Source organism: Poeciliopsis prolifica, unplaced genomic scaffold, assembly GCF_027474105.1.
Source record: "Poeciliopsis prolifica strain line A6 unplaced genomic scaffold, Auburn_PproV2 SCAFFOLD139, whole genome shotgun sequence".
Taxonomy (NCBI): Eukaryota; Metazoa; Chordata; class Actinopteri; order Cyprinodontiformes; family Poeciliidae; genus Poeciliopsis; species Poeciliopsis prolifica.
This window is the reverse complement of record NW_026562514.1, coordinates 283,635-306,071: the sequence shown is the minus strand read 5'-3', so window position 1 is coordinate 306,071 and position 22,437 is coordinate 283,635. Positions and strand designations below refer to the sequence as shown.

Below are 22,437 nucleotides of genomic sequence, written 5' to 3'. Positions count from 1 at the left end.
ATAGATAGATAGATAGATAGATAGATAGATAGATAGATAGATAGATAGATAGATAGATAGATAGATAGATAGATAGATAGATAGATAGATAGATAGATAGATAGATAGATAGATAGATAGATAGATAGATAGATAGATAGATAGATAGATAGATAGATAGATAGATAGATAGATAGATAGATAGATAGATCAAATTCATCCTGCTTTATTTTCAAATTTGTCTTTGATTGGAAAAATTGGAAATGAACTGTTTCTTCCATTTAACAACATGCTACTTTGTGTTAGTCTGTCAAACAAAGACAAAGCAAGATACATTGAAGTTGACAACATGCCTTCATTAAAGAAACACAACCAGTATGATCACTTTGGGAAGGAGCTGCAACAATAGACTGCTGTGTGGTTAACTGAGCTCCACTCCTTCGTATTGTTTTAAGGGTGGCAAGTATTTCTCTTGTGCGAGGTCAAACACCTTGAAATGAGTCATTTCAAACCAATTTATTTGTTTCGCTGGTTGTTTTGCTCAAAGGACACATCTGTCTAAACAAAAGCAGAAGCAATAACCCTCCTGAAATTCAGGTGTGACAAAATACAAAGCTGGACGTTCAAAGGTTTGTTTTCTGAAGTGTTTTGTAACTCTGTGAAAGAATTTCAGTTGTTAATACAAGGAGATAAACATTTTAGATAAACAGAACAGAGCAATTCTTCAAATTATCATCAAGAATGTATATGTTATGCTTGTTAGCGACTATAATGCTTTGTTTGGCATTCTGTGCATTCAAAGAGGGACATATATCTTCCATTTTGAAAAGTTTTGTGCGATTCCCCTTTTCGTCGTCAGCAATGTGTTGCTTTCTGTTGTTCAACACTTTTGCCTGTGATGCAACAACATTGAGATTAAAAGTTAATACAGAGTTTGAAAAACAACAAAAAACAAACAAAACAAAGAAAACCAAGATCTATCTTTAGCTTAGTCTTAAACCTTTTGTTGTGTATTTGCTGGCATAAGTATCCATGAGGTCACACAGATTAACTCCACTTTTAAAAGACATTAAAACACGCCCTCCTGTTCTCCTGACTTTCTCTGTTGATGCCTTTTTAAACTAATTTAGGAAAAAAACACAAAGAAGCTTCTGAATATCCTCATTTAATGAGCATTTGCAAAGTAGTGCAGATATTTTCAAGACAACATATGAGATGCAGACTGAGTGCTATCAAAGAAAAGCTGGAATTGAATCTGAAATTGCTCTGTTACCAACCAACACTGTCACAAAGCCCTGACTTCATCGTCGTCTCTGTCCTGCAATATATAAACGGTTTATAATAACCTGTGTGAATCCTCTCCAAGGGAGTTAGTGGCTGAAATGAATATAAGTACAACTTAGTCGAACATCAATGATTACATTTGAAGTGGAATTATGAAATATAATAAAAAGGAAACTGTTAAGTTGACCTAAACATTTTGAGTTGCTACTTTTATTTCTTAATCACTCTTTTTAGGTTGAAAAATGGTTCTAGTGTCCACAAGAGGGGGTGCAAGAGCTGCTTCTCGTCATAACAGAAAGTGAAAGTGGTCTAGATCAAGCTGTTATTGCAGCAGAGAAGAGTTATTCCCACCCTGGACCGTTACAAGATCCACATTAAATACCAGTGTTGGTAAGTTATGGTCACTTATTTGCAATACATTACATTTACTACTAGATATGAAGACTCTTGACTTAAACTAGAGGCAGAACAATTTGTTTAGGTCTCTTTGTGTGTAAAGAATGAGTGACGTCTAGTATAAATGCAACTTGTTTACCAGTGAGGTGGAAATTTACAAGTTTCACTTTCTGTTTGCTCTCTTTCAGAGAGGTGCAGAGAACAATACACTTTCAAGACTGACATTTTTATTGAGGTAAGCTCTCATTCTGCTCCAACTGGAAACTATAGAAAGAGTATTTACCTTATTTCAAATGGGATTAAACTCACAAATTCTGAAGAAGACGAGGCAAAGAAGTTTATTTCACTAAGCTGATATTCTAAGAAGGAAAGAAAAGACAAGATGCCGTTGAAGAATAGCAGATTTATGATGATCTCTACATGTTTGGAAATATGGCAATGCTCACTTTAGCTCAAATCTACAGTTGGAGAGACAGAGTACACAGTTTAAACTGTGACTAAACTTTATCTTTCCACACCACAAATACCAAAAAAAAAAAAAAAAAAACACAAAGAAAGTGAAAACAATTCCAGGATTGACTGGTAGAAAAGGGAATTTTAAATGTGACACCACGGAGTCATGAGAATAAACCTTATCTGCTTTATGTGAGAGTTTTTGTAAGATTCCCTAAATGGATAGCTAAGGCGATCCCTAACTTTTTATGTTTCTTACTGTGCTATATAATTTCCAGGAAGAGCAGAGGCTGAATATATAGGTGAAGATGGTAACGCACACCAACAAAAGAGTACCTGCCACTCCACTGACAATAAGGCCGACTCCTGTGTCCACAACAAAGCATGGATGAAAATAACAGGCCCTGCAGCTGCGTCGCTTGGCGACGTTTTCTTTGGATCGAGTGTTGTGGTTCAACCAGAAATCACGGCTGCAGGAAGAGAAGAAGAAGTTGAGGTTCAAAACATCACGGCTGAGACTGCAGAAGAACGCTCTGTAAATCTAGCTGTCTATAAAGCAGCGGGGTCAGCACCACAAGGACAACAAGCAGCGGGAGTGAAAACAAAGACAGGTAAAGACCCTTAGTCGTGGTAAACAGAAATGTGCAATTATCTTAAATCCATCCCTGTGAAGCTCAGGGACAACAAAGCAATAAACAGTGTAAGAATTGTCTTATTCTTTATAATTTTCCTTCCCTGGTGGCAGCATCAAAGCTCATCATCAAAGGAACAGATGGAGTTCAGAAGTGCATCAAAGGTAACTTAGAGATCACAGTGATTTGCAGTTTTCTGTTATCCTTCTAAATGAACATGATGATTTCATTTTCATCATTGCTTCATAGTGCTGAGAGCCTACAGGATCGTCCTGTTGGGAGAAGCCGGGGCTGGGAAAAGCACCCTTGGAAACTCCATCTTAGGAGAGGAAATGTTTGAACCTGGCAAGACGACCGACTATCAAATTCAGTCCAAATCTGCCCACGAAAGAAGATTCACTGTGTTGGACACTCCTGGTTTCTCTCCTCTTGACCAATCTGAGGCAGAGCTGAAGGATGAGATAGCGAGGTGTACCGCAAGGTGCAGTCCCGGTCCCCATGTTCTTCTGATTGTGCTGAACGCAGAGGCGTCCTCAAAGCAACAGTCGGCTGCACTTGACAAAATCTTCCAGTGTCTTCCGGAGGAAGCATTCAAATATGCCGCAGTTGTTTTTACTCATGGCCCTGATCGGATGGCAATTGAAAAGCATATCAATGAGAATCAACGTCTTAAGGATTTGGTAATGAAGTGCAGTGGCCGGTATCATGTAGCTGATCATCAGAACAGCACAACGGGTGACGAAAACGATTCCCAAGTGTCCCAGCTGATCAGCATGATGGATGAGATAGTGATAGAAAACAAAGGAGGGTGTTACACCAACGAAATCCTCCAGGCACATCAGAGAGACAAAAATAACACAAAATCAAGTAACCCAGAACAATCAAATGACGACAACAAAGGTAATGCCAACAACAACTTGTGGATTAGCTTCTCAGGTCCTGGGGGGAACTTGGTGGCAAAAGCTTTCTTTGGGTCAGATGTGGCAGTTTGGCAAACAGCACAAACATACCCCAAAACTGGAGAATGCCCCACTAGAGACCAGAGAGAAGATCAAGAACCATGTTCTGAGCCAGAAGAGAGACCTGAAGAAAAGGTCTCTGAGGAAGAAACTGATGAAAAGATTGATAAAAAAACAAATGAGGCATCAAATAGGTCAGGCAGTAGGAGTAAAACAGCAGCGGCAGAAGATAAAGGGTCGGAAAAAGGAGGTTTATGGGAATTTTTAGCTGGTTTCTTTGTGGGAGTAATAGGAGGTTTAGGGGCATCTTTAACTGGTTTATTTGGGGGAGGAATAGGAGGTTTAGGGGCAGTTATATCAAGTTTAACAGGGCCACTAACGGGAGGTTTAGGGGCAGTTGGGAAATTTCTTACTGGGGTGGCAGAGCGAGTTTTAGGGGCAATTAAAACAGGTTTAACTTGGTTGGCAAAAATAACTGCAGGTTTAATAGTGTTGGTAGTAGGACTATTGTTCAAAAAACTGTATGACCTTTATAAGATGATCAAGAAGAACATCTGGGTCGTCCTTCTGATTGTTGCGTTTTACTTCCTCCTGTTCCTGTCGTTTTGTGACAGAGTACCAATGGCTGGAACCATTTTCCTATTAAGTGGAATATTGGTGATGTTTTTGGTCATACTGTTGTTATTTGTTGTCATTATGAAACGACGATAGTTTGAGACTCTGTCCCCAGTTTAATGTATTTTGGGAATTGGACCCAAAATCTAAAGATATGGAAACGTAGCCGTTGGATTTTAAGACGTGTAATCGTCTTCAGTGAATGTGGAGATTTTAAAAAAGATCTCCAAACTTCATTCCAAACATTTCTGCTTTTTGAATGAACCCATAATCAATGCATCTGTGTGTTCTCTTCATGAAACGTGATTCATGGGTTAAGAAGGAGCAATTAGTCTTAGCTGTTTTATCTAGGAGAACTTTAGTGCCTATTTATATATCAGTAGATGTTTTAATCCTTCTCATTACCAATAGTTTGTTTCTGTTAATTGCTGGACCCTGTCATGTTTCCCCCTCTGTCTTCTTCTCTGGTCATGCATTTGTGGACAGAATTTTGAACTGTTGTTGGTTTTCAGTTTGGTGTTCTCTCATTCATCATAACATGAGAACTTTGAACGCATTCTGGATTGGTTTTTTGGTCACATGTAAAACGAAGAGATGGATTTTTAGGGGATGGTGCTGTTGCTAGTTTGGTTGGCTTATAGCAAGAAGGTTCTGGGTTTGAGTCCAAACATTGGGGTGTTTCTACATGGAATTTGCATGTTCTTCTGGTGCTTGTGTGGGTTCTCCCCAAGAGCTCCAGCTTCCTCTCCCATAATAAAAAAAAAACACGATTGTTGGGTTAATTGGTCTCTAAATTTCCATTAGGCATGGCTGTGTGTGTGTGGTTGCGTGTCGGAGATATTTTAGACATATCAAACCACAAAGTACTCTCTGAAATATATTTACATGAGACTAGCTATTCATGTAAACTGCTGGTATTTGTCAATGGAGGAAAAATTTAGATGAAACTCCCAAGACACTTTGAAGCCACTGTAGTTGTGTGTGACGGAGGAGCCGCCACGAGTTAAGACCTAATTAAAGAGTCCGCGTTAGGACGCCCATACACATACACAATCGCTAACTTGCTTTTTGTTGCAGCTTAAACTGGCGCGGTTCATTGTGATAACATTAATCCTTATCTGCCATTTTGAAACATTTTCCCGGCTTTATTTTCAATTGGCTTGTTTCCGGATCGTGGCGCACCGGGGGAGAGTTGCGTGATGTGGTGATGTCATCAGAACGTACTGAGTGTTTGCTGTTTAATTGATTATTGTATTTTTTTAATTACAAGTTTATTTTTTCTTATTAATTATTTTGTATACTTTTAAGAATTTATTTGAGTTAGGAGTAATTGCTTAGTGTTTGTTTTGTTTTCTTGATTGGACTTTCTGTGGGAGGAGCTTGTGGCTTTAAAAGCTGGGTTCTGTTCAACAGGGAGGCAGTCTGCAGCTAGAATCTGGAGAACTCACACTGAAGGTGATACATGCTGAACTAAGATGCTGCTGTGTTGATTTTAACCTGCCTTGGATGTCTTCTGTATATACTTTGCACGTGCCATCTTTGTTCACTGAATAGATAATAAAAAATTCACTGAAGTGATCTCTGGCCTTGAGAAGTCTTTTTTTTTGTGGGTTGCCCAAGTCATAAAAGAACCCTGTCACATTGTGATGCCAGGCCACTAGATGGCACTGTGGCCAAGTTAAAGAGGACAACACGGCTCAGTGGTTCACAAAATGTTCTGACTACTTTGTCTAAATATGCAGCTATGTGTGCAACAACCTTTGGCAAAGCAATAAGGTGTAAATAAAATGTCATTTTATTCATTTGGTTTGTGGTGTGAAGTTTCCCAGTGCCCAGCTTGTTTATGGAAAGTGATGTCTGTTTTTGTGACAATAACAGTCTTGTCTTTTATAGAATATTGCGTCATTTCAGCTCTGCATTTGTTTCATCTAATTTCTCATTTATCTCCGGTCTGGCTGCCATTTAATGTTTTCTAAATAAAAGTAGGTAGAAACACCAAAATTTTCTTTTTATAAACAAAAAATGATAATACTACTAATAAAAAACAGATGATTTAATGTTCTGGTTCCTAATTATTTCCTTAAAGAAATCGCTTCTAATGAAATTTAAGGTACTAGATTTAAGATGGGAGCCATCAGCAGATCAACGGAAAGTAAAAGTTAAAATACTGATCGACCATCTGTAAATACTTAAGTCCAATTCATCGAGATTATGAAGTCAATATTACCTTGATTAAAACTAAGGTACTTTTTAGTTATTTATTTGCTAATGTTTCTTTTCTGCTTCACAATTGTACACCACTTTGTGTCAGTCTATCACATAAAATTCGAATAACATTTATGCTTGTTGTCGTGTGTCATAAAAACGTGTTCTAGGGGTGTGAATACTTTGGGAAGCCACTGCGGCTCCGATGTCTGACAACATCTCAGTTGTCTTATAAGACCAATGTTAACTACACCCTGATTTTATGTTAAGTTTATGCTTGTTGTGTCAAGTTTGCTTGTGTTGCGTAACCAGTAATAAAAACAAAAGTGAAATCAAGCACTCACCTAATTTTGAGTCAGACCGTCGACGAAAGAAGCCAAAGAAAAAAGTCGATTCGCCTTGGTGAGAGGCTTTTCTGAGGGATTCCTAAGCGATTCTTTCTTCAACATCATGGAAGGTGAGATATAATAACTAATAACAAATGTTCACTCTTTTTCGTCATCTAAACTTGCTGTTTTTGCTTGCAGTGTAGATTATGCTTTCTCTGACATTCTAACACAGAGCAGAAGTATTTCTAACATGTAATTTCATTGTGAGAACGACGAATGAAAACAATTTGAAGTGGTTCAACAACGTTTGGGATATCAACTCAATAAAAGAAATAGAGGCGATCTCATGTTCACAATTTAGACTTGACAGAATAGCAAAAAAGGGAAAGAAAAATCATCTTTCTGAGAGATTTTGTTTTTGATGTCCATGTGCGATGTGTGGTGAAGTAAACTATGAGCACAAGAGGGATTTTTATGTTACTGCAGAGAACCAAATAGTATAACTTGGTTTTATTTCTTGACATTCTTAGTTCTGCCTGTTTATAAAACTATTTGCATGTTTAGGCTTGCCAAATTTCCCTGGGGCTATTATGAACATTTTTGAGTCAGAATCCCCAACTGGAATCTAATAGAGAATCTAATAGAGTCCTAAAGATGAGAAAACCCACTGCTGATGATTTCGACTCATTACTAGTACCATTTTTTGATTTGATGTATTGAATCATTTTACAAGGTTGTAATACAAAAAAAAAGGTTTGAACAGGGGCAGTCGGTGATATGGGCGACACGGGCAAGCGCCCAGGGCTGCATTGTGAAGAAGGGCGTCTTCCGTCAAGTTCAATCTGATAAATTAATGAAGTCGCAAAGAAAATGTTGCATCTTAACGAGTGTGGATAAGACATGTCTGTGATAAAACTGTAGTCATTCAAGCTCAAAAGAGTGATCTCATCCATTACCGTTATTTGCCATTCTGTTTCAGAAAACACCAAAATTTAAGCTGCACTTTTGCTGCTTTTGTCAACCGGTGTCTGATCTGTTTCTCTCTCATTTTCAGGCTCTCCAGCGGCTTGTTGTGGGTTGGGAGCAAGACAGAACAATTCCCAACGTAGGTCTTTCTCCACCATGTCTAAATGAGTTTCTGCAATTTATGACAAAGCAGATGTTGTATGACAATTCTAACTATGAATAAAATAATGATGAATAATATATATGACATAAAACAACTTTTAACTGGAAATTCGTATTGATAGGTTGCTGTGATTTCGAATGTCATGGCGTTAGTAGCCACGTTCCCCAGCTTTAATTTTTCTTGAGTTAGATTCGATAAATATGATGCTTCTTGAAGAGAAATCAACAAAAATAAATGTTTTCTCCTTGTCTGAAAAAAACTAATTCTCTCTTAGTGCCTAAAAGAAGAATTGCCATCATTGGACCGCCTGGAGCAGGAAAAAGCAGCCTTGGAAACACCATATTTAACCCTCCTCTTGTCTTCGGGTCATTTTGACCCGAAGACAACAGGAGGTTATTCTTATTTTTTTCGTCAAGTTCACATTTGAATTGCTCCAGCAGAAAATTCCATCTGAGTTGTGAACACTGTAGGTCTGATTCAGGACTGTTAGATTTCAAGTTTCTGTATGCAGTTGCAATTAAAAAAATGTTTTATAAGGGCTTGTCCTCGGGTCATGTCAACCCGAGGGCAACAGGAGGGGGGGAAATTTGAAAAGATATCAGTTTTACGGAGATCAGTGATGCCATTCCATACTGTTTGCCTGTCCAGCTGTAATTTCCTTAGTCTTCCGGTCAGTCTGACCTGAGGCCTGGGTTTGGTTATCTTTATTTCTTTTGTAAAGTTCACATTTGGATTGCTTGAGCCTAAACTTCCCCCTGAGTTGTGCACACCGTAGTTCTGATGCAGGACTGTTAGATTAAAGTTTCTGTATGCAGCTGCAATTGAAAAACATATTTTTTAAGGGCTTGTCCTCGGTCGACATAAGCCGAGGACAACAGGAGGGTTAAAGAGAAGAAGTTCAACGTCAACCATGACGAGGATCCCGGGATGAGAAGATGTGACGCCAAGACCAAACGAGTTGGTGGGACAGAAATCACTCTGATCGATATGCCCGGTTTATTTGATCCACAGAAAGACGAGAAAGAGCTGAAGGCTGAGTTACTGAAAGGGATCACAGAGTGTTCGCCTGGGCCTCACGCTTTCCTCATCGTGCTCAACGTGGAGAAGTCTGCAGATGAAGACGACGACATCGTCAGCAAAATGAATGAGCACCTCTCTGACGAGGTGCTTAAATATTCAACTGTCGTCTTTACTCACGGTGATCGGCTTCCAAGACGGCAACGAATCCAAGGGTTTGTGAAGGGAAACAAGTCCCTTAGCGACTTCATAGAAAGTGTGGAAATCGATGCCACGTCGTAGACAACGATCGCTGGAACAAGCGATGGAAGTACGGATACAGAAGCAACCGCTATCAGGTGAAGAAGCTGCTCAAGTCAATAGAAAAGACAGTGGAAGAAAACGACAGAAGCTTCTACACCAATGCCATGCTGCAGAAAATAGAGGAGAGTATTAAACAAGAAGAGGAACACATTGCAAAGTCTTCCAGGAACATACCATTGGAAAAAATCAGAGAGATGGCTAAAGAAAGGACGTATGCTGATTTCTTAAACAAGCTAGCAGGCATCACTGCCGGTGCTTTGCTAGGAGCTGCTTTTGGTCTAGCAGTAGCTGTGTCAATGGTTGTTGCATTGCTGGCAACAACTGTTAGAGTCATCACCTCTGCAACCAAATCATGGAGTGCAATGTTGACAAAACGAGCTCTGGACGTGACAGAGCAGCACCAGACAAAACAAGGGAAGCAGAAAAAGAAGCGGTAGAAACGGGAGAACCACCAGCAGCAACAGCAGGAAAAGAAGCAGCAGTTCCAAATGTGACAACAGCAGAAGTAGCTCGGAGAAGTGTCTTCTCAAATAGGAGGAGTGTTAACACGAGTAGTAGGTGTGGCTACAGCAGCAGCAGCATTTCTGGGGGGTGACAGGATATAGCAGCAGAAAATACAAAAACTCCATGGGAAGCAGCAAAGAAGGCGGCTCAGGCTGTGAGATCTTCAGGATTTACAGCCGTAGAGAAATCTCAGAATTTAGCGTCAGATCTTGTAAAAGCAGTACTTAAACCACTGAGTCTTAAAGTAAATGATTTAGTTCAATACTGTTCAACAAGTAATTGTGATTTTTAAAGGGATTTTGTGTAAAATAACCATTACAATAATAAACAAATGTGGGAAAATAGTCAGTGTTGCAAATTTTATGCAACCTCTTATTTGTGTTAAAAGATTAAATAAATTCACATTTGATTTGAAATAAGTTGCCACAAATTTGCATTTTAATGATTGAATGACATAATTAAATAATTTACTAAACAGTTGATTCATTAATCATTTATTTAGTTCACGATCATGGTACATTTTACTAATGACATTATGATATTAGGATATGTTAATTTAATTTTGTCCCTTTTAGCCCTCCATAGAAGATTGCACCTATCACAATAGCAAAAAAATCTATATAAATATCGAGCAAATACAAAAAAATATTTCAATAAACAATATGGAGGAAATAATCTGACTTTATCACAGCACATAAACCTGAGTTTATGACAACTCAGACATAAAGTCAACTAACAAATTTGGAGTTCCATAGGTTTCCAAAAGCATTGCTGAAATTTACTCTTATTTTTTTCTTGTGAACCGATGATAGTGTGATGTTTCATCCTATTAGCTGGATGAATAACCTCTTTATATTCAGAGAACACTCACCTCAAGACATTCTATATGTAGATTTATTTTATGTAATCAGATCCTTTTCTTGGACTAACCAGTCTCCCAGTTGATGATCATGATGACAGCAGGTTGTTTTGTCTTCAGCTGTTGGGAAAAATCTTCAGGATTCTACAAATGTAGTTGGTTCTGAGCACATGGCTTGCCAAAAGCACACTGAACTTAAACAATGAAAAATTATGGCAGTTTTAGATTTATTGGGACTTTTGACTTCTTCTTAGAGATATATTTTTATAATTTGCTGTTGAGATTTTTGCCTCACATCTGATTTTTTCCCTGCGTGTCCAGTCTTTGTCATTCAAGGATGAAGAGGTGAAGAAACCAAACAGGCAATAGAAGCACTCTGACAACAGCCTGCATGTTGCTAGGGATCCAACCCAAGCCCTTTGTCCTTGGATGTTTCAGGTCATTTTACTGTTCAGTTTAAGTTATCTCAAACAACGTCAGGCTGCTTGTAGCGAACTGGGCATTTAGTCCAGCATCGGGCAGCCTAATTAAGTTAAAGTCAGAAGTTTCCTCTGCAGCCAAAGCATTTCTGTGTTTTGGGGCAAGTGTTTTTTTTTTTTTTGTTTTTTTCGTCCAGCCATGCAGAGGACAATTATAAAAACAGTTTTTCTAACTTCAACATCACACCTACATTTTTATTATGAACAGGTGTATGTTGAAAAAAAATTATTATCGTCTATAATTTGATAGTTAGAGGTGCAGATCTGCCCCCTTCCACCTTACCTGAACAACATGGAGGCAGAGGAACAGAGCATCCTCAATCATTATTAGACAGAGGGCAGCCAGACTAGTTTATTTTGCTTAGTTAGTATTGTTGAGGGGCACGAGCAGGCCTCCTGACACTCAAATAATTTAAAAACAACTCAAAGGGCTTAGGGGCATGAAGGATAAAAGAGACAGGGGCTAAACCAGTATTTAAGTATCCTTCCAGGAGGTCAGTTTGAAGGTTTTGTCAGTTATGTTTTTACTTTTGCATTTTGAGTTGACCTCTATTATTGTCATGTCCTTTTAATTGCTGTTATGTTAATCATTTTTCATACTTTTGGGGGTAAATAAATACCCACTTTTTTTTTTAATTCAACGCCTGTGTCCTCCATTCTGTACTGCTTGGTCCCTGACAGCATCTAAAGTGCTGTTGAGTCCACCAACCTCTGCTGGGGCCGTGGAGAATCTGCTGCTGGGAGAGTCATAAGCTGGTGGTTTGTCTGTGACAAGAAAGCCCAGCGGACCTGAGAGTAGCTCTACCGCGTGCTCACGTCTCCTCAGGGCTTCCTTTTGGTCTACAAAACCGATAACAGTAACTATTTTGAGGGAAACATGAAACAATTTCAACCATATAGACAGAGAATAGTAAATATGGTTACTACAATAGTTGATCCAAACGTGAAGGTATATATATATATATATATATATATATATATATATAGGTATATATATATATATATATATATATATATATATATATATATATATATATATTATATAATATATATATATATATATATATATATATATATATATATATATGCTTATATATAGATATCTATAATAGATATCTACATATAGATATACTTATTGTAGTCCTTCATGTGTTCATACATCTACTCGAGATTTAATAATTACTGTTATGTTAAAGCTATACTTCTGTTCAAATTAATCATAAAATATCCTCCACACTGTCATTTTTAAAGCCTGAAAAAAAAAGAAACATACAAAAACTTTATTCCCTCTTTTGGCTATTTAGAAATTTACAGATGAGACTCTAATTCTTAATCTTACTATATGAAGACCTTGAAGCTAAGAAGGTATTTTATGTCACCAGTACCTACTTATCTCTGCTATTTCTAATGAAACAACACAATTTTTCTTCTAACAAAGTAATTCCAGACAAAAACGTCCTTAATTTTGACTGCAGTGCTGGTAGATCTGTGCCTTTTAGCTCTTTTATCACATTTTTTTTTCTGTGCTCTTATCTGTAACTGGATGCTTTTCTTTTAATTTTCTCACATTACACAAATGGGGACATTTTGACATACATCTATGCAAATGAATCAACGCAATTCTTACAACCGGTCAAATATGTCAAGAGCCTGACAAACCTACGCCACGGTCAGAAGCTTCTGTAAGCTTAACTGTTGTACGCAAGAGATGTCAGTAAACAGCAGAACTGACACAGGCAATATATTTTAATTTTAGGAATTTATTTTCATAATTTCTTATGCAAAATCTCTGTCCATCAAAATTGTGTCTAACTTTTCAAACTGGATAAATACATACATAAATTGTTAAACTAATGTGATTGGAGTCAAACATACATAGATGAGATTGTTAAATCTCTTGTCATGTTACTTTATTGTCCAGCTTATACATGTTTCCATGTTTTCTGGAGTCAATCTAACATGACAAGAGGTTTAACAATCTAATCTATGTATGTTTTACTCCAATCAGATTAGTTTGACAATTTATAGTTAGATTTAATAAATGTTCTTCCTGCAACAGAAATTCATGTTGGACGTTCAGAAGATACTTTGGTTCCTTTATGCTTTATGAAATGTTTCATCCTATCTGATGATTGATCTGAATATCTCTACGAACAAATGACGTAATTTGCCAGGAGAAAATTGTAAAAAAAAATTGGGTGATTGTATTATTTATTTTCTCACCATGTGAGCTCAAGCAGACTCGTTGCCATGGCAACCAATAAACAATAGCCCCAGGAGCTCAGAGGAAAGATTACGTTCAAGTACATCAGAAATCAATACTAAAAAGAAATCCCACAAAAACATTTCCCATACAAAAAAAGTAAAAAAAAAAAAAAAAAAACACAAAAGACAAACAAACGGAAAACGGAACATTCCGTTCATTGCAGATTTATGTTTCTGAATTTCCATTTTGCATCATTAGGAAGTGATCCCAAGAACACTGGAGATGATTGATTATCTAACTTAAACCACTGCACTTCTGATTATCTGTAAAAAAATCTGTGTGGGTAGCCTTATTTTTGCAAACTGTGCAGCAAGAGCATGTTAAAGTGATAAAAGTTAAGCTATCATCACTAACCTATTCTCCACTTTCAATATTTTTTAAAAGCTTTTTACTGACCTGTGAAATGTCTTCCCTTTGGATCTTATTGTCTTGCTACCGTAGTGTTGACAATCAATATAAAAACCTTTTGCCCCCTTCTCATTTCCCCAACCACAGGTATTCCTCACTCAATGCAGAACGACAACTCATACAGCGCACAGTAAGTGGATTGGACAGTGATGTCCAATTGTACAGTAATGTCCAATCCACTAGATCACTAAGCAGCCCTGTCTCCCCCACTGAACTCCCTCAGACTAGCTAGCAGCAATTAGCAAACACCTGGTGTAACTGCACATCAGCTGAGCTTGTTATAAGATTTGATGGTCAGTTAATCTGTCAGACACTTGAGATCAAAGAAGGTTTGAATTTAGCGAATCAAATAATATTGGTGATTGTAATTAAGTCACAACGAAAAACCTTTGGTTGGATTTAACTTGAGACAGAGATTAAAAAATATGTGTTTGTCTGTAAATAAACATGTTAATTTACAGACACAAACACAAACATTGTATGGAACCTGTGATTTCGTGCATTACAGAGAGCAACACTGACAGCTGAATTGTTTCCAGGGTATTTGTTGGGACAGCTCCATTTATTTACATATTTTTATCATTCTGAGTAAAAACAAAAGTGAAAAAGAGAAGAGCAACACGTAAATAAAGTCACATGAAGCAAGTGCATCTATGAAGCTTATGAAAATTAGAAAACAAGAAGTATATTGGTTAGGATACTAAATAACAGAAATGTTTGGACAAAACTTACTCTTACTGTGACCTGATAATTCACAAATGTGCTTGTAAGGTTGTTAACATTAACACGGAAAAATAATTATTCTTTTCTCAAAACATTTTCAGTGAAAGTAGAAAGTGAATCTCTGAGCCCTTTTTATGGAACCTTTGCTAGGTCAATAATACAACATTAAATGTTAAAAATAATAAGGAAGCTTCTTCTAGACCAGATAGTTTCAGCCCCAAGTTAAGGGCCTGATAGGCTAGTTAGAGTGCTAATCCCAAATTAGCTGCTTTGTAGTCTTGGACTGTTTTATAAAATATCTCTTCATTTGGAGAGATTTAAAATGTCTAATTTATTCAATGGAATTACAGCACTTATCAAAACATTTTCAAATTGGACTGAAATGTGAAACACAGGCACCACGAATAAAATCAGGCAGAGTAAGAGGGTGTTTCAGATTTAATTGAGGGAATAAAACTATTCTGATTAGTAAATATATGCAGCTTCCGTGTTGGAGACACTTTTTCTTTAAAATCTACATTCTAGAAATCACTTTATTCTGTAATAAACATTTTGTAATAACATGGAAAACTCGTGAGAACATTTTATCACCCTGAACGAATAACTCACCAATAAATTGCTAAGAGTATTTTATTAAATATATATCTTAGTTTCTTTATCCTATGTGTTAACTGCATAAAACATGATTTATTCAATTCTTCTTCAGGATATTTCTAGTTTTTAAAAGAATCAATATATTAAGCACACCCAAAAACCACACAGGAGTTGTTTTTGAGATTAAAAACTTCTGATCTTTGTCATAAATGATACAATGTGGTTTGTACAGAAACATCTGCTTTAAGCGCAGTAGCTCTGCACAAATGTGTGGTTTCAACCCACTAGGTTTCTGTTTCCTCTCATTGTGCTGACAAAGAAGAGAACTGTCATTCTGCAGATAAATTCTTGCTGAAGTCTGAACATTGTATAGTCAAAAAACTGACAGAGAGAGGAAGGGTTAGAGGAAGTTCAGAAAGAACATGTAAAATTATGAACACACCCAAATCTGGGCTTGGCTGACTGCAGAAACAGAAAATACATCAAAGCTACTTGAACATTTTGTCTCAGACGGCAAATCTCTAACAAAGGACATAACATCTTCATTTTAGAAGACTGATCCTGCATCTGAACTTTGACACTTATCATGGATGGTGAGTAAGGTTTACCTTAAAATCTTTTACAGTCAAATTTTAACTATTTTAAAGATAAGGTTTCACTCTTTGGGACTGTAATTTATAGATCCTTTTAAGGCACTTTCCTTCTATGCATTCACATTTTCTAGGACTTCCGTTATACTTAAATGTGACTAAACAATACTGAACTCTTCTCACTTGTCTCTGTCAAGATCAGAGATCAAGATCAAGCAATAAGAAAGAGTCTGGGCAAAATGGCATCCATTGCATGTCTCACATTTAAAAACCAAAAACTTCTTGATTACGGTATACCCTAAAACTTAGCGCACATTTTCTGGGGAGTGCATAAGGAATGTGTGTGTGTGTGTGTGTGTGTGTGTGTGTGTGTGTGTGTGTGTGTGTGTGTGTGTGTGTGTGTGTGTGTGTGTGTGTGTGTGTTCGCGCATGTGTGTGTGCGTGCGTGTGTGTGTGTGTGTTCGCGGATGTGTGTGTGTGTGTGTGTGTGTGTGTGGGTGTGTGGGTGGGGGGGGGGGGGTGCGTGTGCGTCTATTGCAGCTTGACATCTGATGTTAAGCTGCAATAGAACATTATTGCTAGCCATCAAACCAGTCAGGCCGCTTCCCTGTTTCAGTGTTTGACATATTAAGACGACCAATCAAAGACAATACTTACTGTAACTGCACAATTGCCCCAGAAGGAAAAGTCTGACGTACAAAGTGGGGCTTGGATACCTCTTTGTGCAATTTATATTTGCTTATTGGCTTCTTATTTTAAAATGAAGGTTTCCCTGTCTTCTAAGTTTATCAGTTTATCAGATTCTTTCAGTTCAACAACACTCTTGGCAGGCCAGTTGGGATTATTGTTAGTTTTGTCAACTTTTTATCATCTTCTTTACTAATAGTGTTTTTGTGTTTGTTGTATAAAAATAGTTTTTTATGCAAAATAATAACCAGTATTGGGCAAGTTACTTTTGAAAACTAGTTATATTTTCATAAAAGTAGCTGAGTTAATAACTGAATTACTATATTGTAAAAGATACCAATTACCAGGGAAAGTAACAATTTTATTACTTAAATAACATGCTAGAATATGTTAAACTATTTTGGATCTCCTCTTATTAGAACTTTAAAATATATGTTCAAATATTTATCATTAAACTTAATTAATAAATGTAATCTTAGGAGAAGGAACTATTACCAGGAAACTCTGTCCACAATGGCTTGGCTGCATGTTGCAACATCAAGCTTAGACTGGTTGGACTTTAACCACCTGCTTTGTTCACCAAAATTATTTTAGTTTTACTTTAGACTGTGTCTGTTAACAGCAACACATCCATTCATGGTGACCAGTTTTGTTGCAACATGTGATGTTGAAAGGAAGTTTGTGAGAGTCAAATTGTTTATAATATATAACTGTTGCTATGAGGGCAAAAATTACATGTCGCATTTTCACCTTTCTCTTCTAGACTAACATGATATATTCTGTCCATGAAAGTAATGAACAGAATCAGTGACAAAGGGCAGCCCTGGCAGAGTCCAACCCTCACCGGAAATGAGCCTGACGTACTGCCGGCAATGCGGACCAGACTCTGACACGGGTCATATAGGGACCTGACAGACCGTATCAAAGGGCCCAGTACCCAATGCTCCCAGAGAACCCCCACAGGGCTCCTCGAGGGACACGGTCTATCAAACATTTCTAAATTGGTACCATAAAATTTGCAAATTTTACTGCAAAGAAAACAGTAAAACAATCACAAAATCCAGAAGGAAAAGCTATTTATTGACATTTTAACAATTGAATTGGTTTTATCCATTGTGGTACAACCGGCCCTTTAAGAACATTCAAATTTTTGATGAGGTCCAAAATGAAAACGGGTTTGACATCCCTGGTCTAGATGAACAAACATCCAAACTTTGTAGAGGAATTGAATTGGATGATGATAAATTAAGACATTTCTCTCATTACTTTCCCTCTTCATTCCAATAGCAAGAGTGGGTGTCTGCATTATGTCTATTACACTTTTAATTAGGACATTTTTGTGAGTTTCTTTTTTTTAAGTGTTATGGATTTTCAAGAAATCATGCATACATGTAATGTTGAAAGCTAAAGATTCACAATTTTCACACGTACAGTGTACAGGAAGCAAAATACAATTAATGAGCATTACTCTCTTTTGGTTGCAGCACCAATTAGAATGGTCCTCCTGGGAAAAACCGGATCTGGTAAAAGCAGCCTGGCCAACACAATATGTGGAGACCAGCTGTTCACGATCAACCACACAATCAACTCTGAAACAAGCCACTGCGAAGCCATCACCAGGTCCGTCGGTGGGAGAAACCTCACGGTCATCGACACCCCGGGTTTCTTTGACACAGACCGGTCGGAGGAGGCGCTGAAGCCTGAGATAGTGAGGTGCATCACAGAGTGCGCTCCTGGGCCCCATGTGTTCCTCATTGTGCTCAAGGTGGAGAAATTCACAGAGCACGAGAAGGCTATTATCGAGAAAATCTGCACGTACTTCTCTGAAGATGTTCTTAAATATGCCGTGGTGGTGTTCACTCATGGCGACCAGCTGCCTGATGGGGAGCAGATTGAGGAGTTTCTCAGGGGCAATAAGCTTGTGAGTGAACTGGTGAAGAGGTGTGGCGGCCGCTGCCACGTCATGGACAACAAGTACTGGAACAATAGGCAACAGAAAGAATACAGGAGCAACCTGTTCCAGATGGAGAGGCTTCTTGAAACTATTGACACTTTGGTAACGGAAAACAAGGGCAAATGCTACACCAATGACCTGCTGCAGGCGGCCGAGGAAGAAATAAAAGAAGAGGAGGAGAACATTCGACAGGTCTCAGGAAACCTGCCGGAAGCAGAGATCAGAGAAAAGGCCAAGAGAAGGGTTGCTGATAAACTCTTGATCATGTGTACGGCCCTTGGTGTCGGTGTTTTGTTAGGGGCGATTTTTGGTGTGGTGGTCATGGTTGGAGCAGTTCTTACTGTTTTACAGGAATCTTCAGAGCCAGTAAAGCTGAGGAAGGCGGTTGGGAGAACAGTTGTAGCTTCAGCAGGGATGGCATCAGCACTAGTGGGCGGTGTGATACCAGCAGCGACATCTCTTAGCGTTATAGCACCTGCTGCAGCAGTAGCTGCAACAGGTGCTGTTAAAGGGGCTTTAATTGGGTGCGATGTGGCTGAAGTAGCAGAGACTCCAAAGGAAGCAGCACAGAAAACAGCAGAGGCTGTGAAGAATGAGGCTCAGGTTCACTTAGATAAGATTCACCAGGGCTGGAAGAAATTAATTGATCCACAATGTGAAGAGTCACAGGAGGAGAAGTCATTACTTGGTGACACGATTTATTGAAATCCTCTTTAGTGGCTGTGTGGATCATTCTGGTTAACATTTAAAGTGTTTAAACTTCCAACATGAATTTCTGTTGCAGAATGAAACTGGACAAGAGGGATGATGTGTCATTTATTGGATCTAACTATAAATTGTCAAACTAATCTGATTGGAATAAAACATACGGAGATGAGATTGTTAAACCTGTTGTCATGTTACTTCCTTGTCCAGCCTGTACATCTTTCCATGTTTCCTGTAGTCATTTCAAATCTACATTTATCCAGGTCAAAATGTTCACTGTTTTGATGGACATATGGACATTTTGTGTAAGAAATTATCAAAATGAATTACCAGTACTATAAATAAAAATGTTGCAATTTACTCGGTCATCTGATGTGTAATGATAGGTTATGTTAATTACAAATAAAAATACGTAAGCACTGAGAGCTCTTTGTTTGCTTTGGGATGCATGTTTCTTTTGTCTCTGGAGGAGCAGAAGTGACAAATGGACAACATGTCATGTTGGAGTCTAGGTTTCTAGCCGACATGCAGAACACAACATAGTAGAGTAGGTTTAGTGAAAGTGAATTTATTGAAAAACACAATAAGTGGAGGTTGTGAGGTGTTGGGTCGGGTCCAGGAAGTCATCTAGTGGCTGAAAAAAGGAATAGCGGCACAAAAGAAACAGTAAATTTCGCAGTGTTAAATATGCTGTGTTAAAATTGATTGACTCTTTCAGAGCTAATACAACAACAGACTGAGTATAATGCCACCTAGTGTTGGTGTAAATTTCCAGAGTGTATTCACGTCGTGTCAATTTGACTCTGACAAGCTCCGCCCACCTCCTCCTCTCAAACCAACAAGTCTAACCGTTGTGTGGACGCCATTTTTCTCCTGCTTGAGCGACTGCAGTAAGTTTCTTTTTATAAGATAATAATACAATTTGAATTGTTTTATAAGAATATTTTATTTGTTCCCCGGTATATGAGTGGGCTAGATATCTAAATACTTAGTTTTATACGGCTAACCTGACCGAGTGAATGCCTAGCTTAAAATGTCCGCCTAAAATCCGTGTCCGACTAACGGAGCCGAATCTGAAGGAGTTTTTGACAGCAGGTAAGACACTGGGAGCTTTACACAGGAAGCTCTGAGGCGCTTGTAATGTTACTTGACATTGTTTATTCAAAAGTATTGTTCCAGAATTTATGTGCACATGTGAGTATTAGAGCAACATAACCTCATAATTGTGGTTTAGACAAGCATTTGTCTTTTTCTCTAGCATTTGTAAAATTTGGCCTGCCAACTGTAACAGAGGGCGTGAAGGTTGTTGACAGTTCAGGGACTGAGTTGGATGAAGATGTTGTTAAGGATCCTTCTGCTGGAGTCCTAACCATCGAATATGAAACTGGTTTGTTATATTTGTAATTCATTTTAGTATTTAATAAGCTTGCTATTTCATTGTGATTACTGTTTTTTGTCTTTCATCTGCTTCTCTTATGGTTAGAATTTGTCTCCATGATGGAATCGCCTGAGGAATCTCAGCCAAGCTCATTCTTGTTTTTGTAAGTTGAAAGATTTTCTTATTTTTACTAGCATCATCCGAAGAAGGATCTTGTCAACAAGGGCTTGGAGGACCAGCTGCTAGACGAGACACCAAGTTTGTTCCAGAGACTGTCCTGAGTGAAGAAGAGTGCAAGGAAGCCATCGCACTGATTAAGCATTCAGCTGATGAGGACACAATCAAGAAGAAGATGAAGCTCACATTTGACTTCCGGCGCAACATGGTCCTTGACCCCCAACGGTCAAGCAACATACTCTCTGTCTTTCCACGTTTCAAAGATGTCAAAGGCTTGGTAATTATTTATTTTGATAATTTTACAGTCATGTAAAAATAGTGTATTTTTGTGACAAGTCAAAATGAATACAGTTAAAGTGGCTGGGAAATTTTTTAAGCTTTTTACTATCTACATCCTAGGTGGAGCAGGATTTTGTCCTGATGTTTGGAGAAGATGTGCTGGCAAGTTTCTGGAAAAATGGACGACCACGTTCAAGAGAAAGATCATCCAACTGCAGGAAGCTTCCAACCACCAGTGACCTTGAAGAACTTCTCCTGGCAGCTGATACTCCTGAGGATAGCACTGAAGTGGATAATGACATGAGTAAGGATGACTTTCAACAATATGTAGAATTTAATTATTGTGTGAGCTTCACTTAGTGATGTACACCTAATTTAAATTGTGTAGTCACTAGGTTTTGATGGTCAATTCAACATCAAATGTTTCTTATCACAGGTTGGGACAGTGACCTCTCATCGATTTTGCTGCTGCTACACCTGATTCCCCCCTCTGCCTTGGGTCGTAAGAGACCAGGGAAGGTATCTGCCTCCCAAGCAGAGAAGCGTCTTGTGGTCTTCAAGAAGGTTTGTATTTGTTGCAAATTTTATTTTATGTTATACTCGAGGTTGTTTCACTGGGAGAATTTCAGTTTTACAGTGATATCACATAGTTAAATGCTGTTTTTCCATATATCTGTTTTTTGTGGAACATTGCAGCTTTGTAATTATATTGTTCTTTTCTTTTTTCCCCCCACAGATAGGAACCAACATCCAAGAACATCTTGATGCCATCACGACGAGCACACAACCCTATCTCCTTGCTGTGGACGGAGGAAGAAAGTAGCCCACCAGTTCTTCATCATCCTTGACAAGAATGCCATTGCTTGCAGGTCAACATCCTCTCTTGGTGCTTTTGATGAACTGTTTAAGGCACATTACGTGTTTGCCACAACATACAACCCCATACTATGCAACATGTTCACATTCATCCAGACCACTGTGTACAATATAGACGTAGGTAAAGTGAAAGAAAGTCCTCGTGTGGCAGAAATTCGGGCTAGGTTGCTTCAGTAGTACTTGAACAAATCTGTTTGGCATTATGTGTTTTATTTGTTGGGCAGAGTTAAGTTGCACAAATGCACTTGTTTGGTATCTACAAATAGTTCGTTCATGGTTACTTGGATGGAAAAACTCTTTGCCTTAAATGTACTCTGTCAACTTCGAGCCGTCAATGGGATGTACACCATGTGATGTTACTGTGACAAAAGTTAACAATGGATATCAAACCTGCTTTAATTCAATAAATAAGTTAAATGCATTTCTGTGGTAATGTGATTTTTATTCAGTTGTACATTTCACTCTACAAAAGTGTAAAAATAGCACTTCATATTTATCTGTGCAGAGTTGTTTTTTCACAGCTAAAGAGTAAGTTATCTACACAGTGGAGTGTCAGTTTAACACTCATAGGAGTTATATGAGCCTCCAGTGTAAACTTTCAATAACTCGATGCAGTGTTAAATAACATGAGAACCAGAGTAGTTTTTTCACCATTAT

The 22,437-nt window shown here is 38.1% G+C and overlaps 1 protein-coding gene, 3 long non-coding RNA genes and 1 pseudogene across 4 annotated transcripts; all 5 read left to right on the top strand.

The window, feature by feature from the left end:
• Positions 1–1,603: 1,603 nt before the first annotated feature.
• LOC129355641 (uncharacterized) lies at positions 1,604–2,489 on the top strand. Its single transcript, XR_008605293.1, has 3 exons — positions 1,604–1,653; positions 1,848–1,894; positions 2,391–2,489. It is a non-coding gene; the product is annotated as an uncharacterized LOC129355641 (long non-coding RNA).
• Positions 2,490–6,894: 4,405 nt separating this feature from the next.
• On the top strand, positions 6,895–8,318 carry LOC129355640 (uncharacterized). The gene is made up of 3 exons (XR_008605292.1): positions 6,895–6,980; positions 7,907–7,957; positions 8,256–8,318. It is a non-coding gene; the product is annotated as an uncharacterized LOC129355640 (long non-coding RNA).
• Positions 8,319–8,870: 552 nt separating this feature from the next.
• On the top strand, positions 8,871–9,738 carry LOC129355604 (GTPase IMAP family member 7-like; annotated as a pseudogene).
• A 5,883-nt stretch (positions 9,739–15,621) lies between these two features.
• On the top strand, positions 15,622–19,495 carry LOC129355636 (GTPase IMAP family member 7-like). Its single transcript, XM_055025226.1, has 2 exons — positions 15,622–15,727; positions 17,896–19,495. Exons 1-2 carry the CDS (start codon positions 15,721–15,723, stop codon positions 19,068–19,070), a joined length of 1,182 nt encoding a protein of 393 aa, XP_054881201.1. The 5' UTR covers positions 15,622–15,720; the 3' UTR covers positions 19,071–19,495.
• A 1,623-nt stretch (positions 19,496–21,118) lies between these two features.
• Positions 21,119–22,154, top strand: LOC129355639 (uncharacterized). Its single transcript, XR_008605291.1, has 3 exons — positions 21,119–21,208; positions 21,341–21,468; positions 21,641–22,154. It is a non-coding gene; the product is annotated as an uncharacterized LOC129355639 (long non-coding RNA).
• Positions 22,155–22,437: the final 283 nt, after the last annotated feature.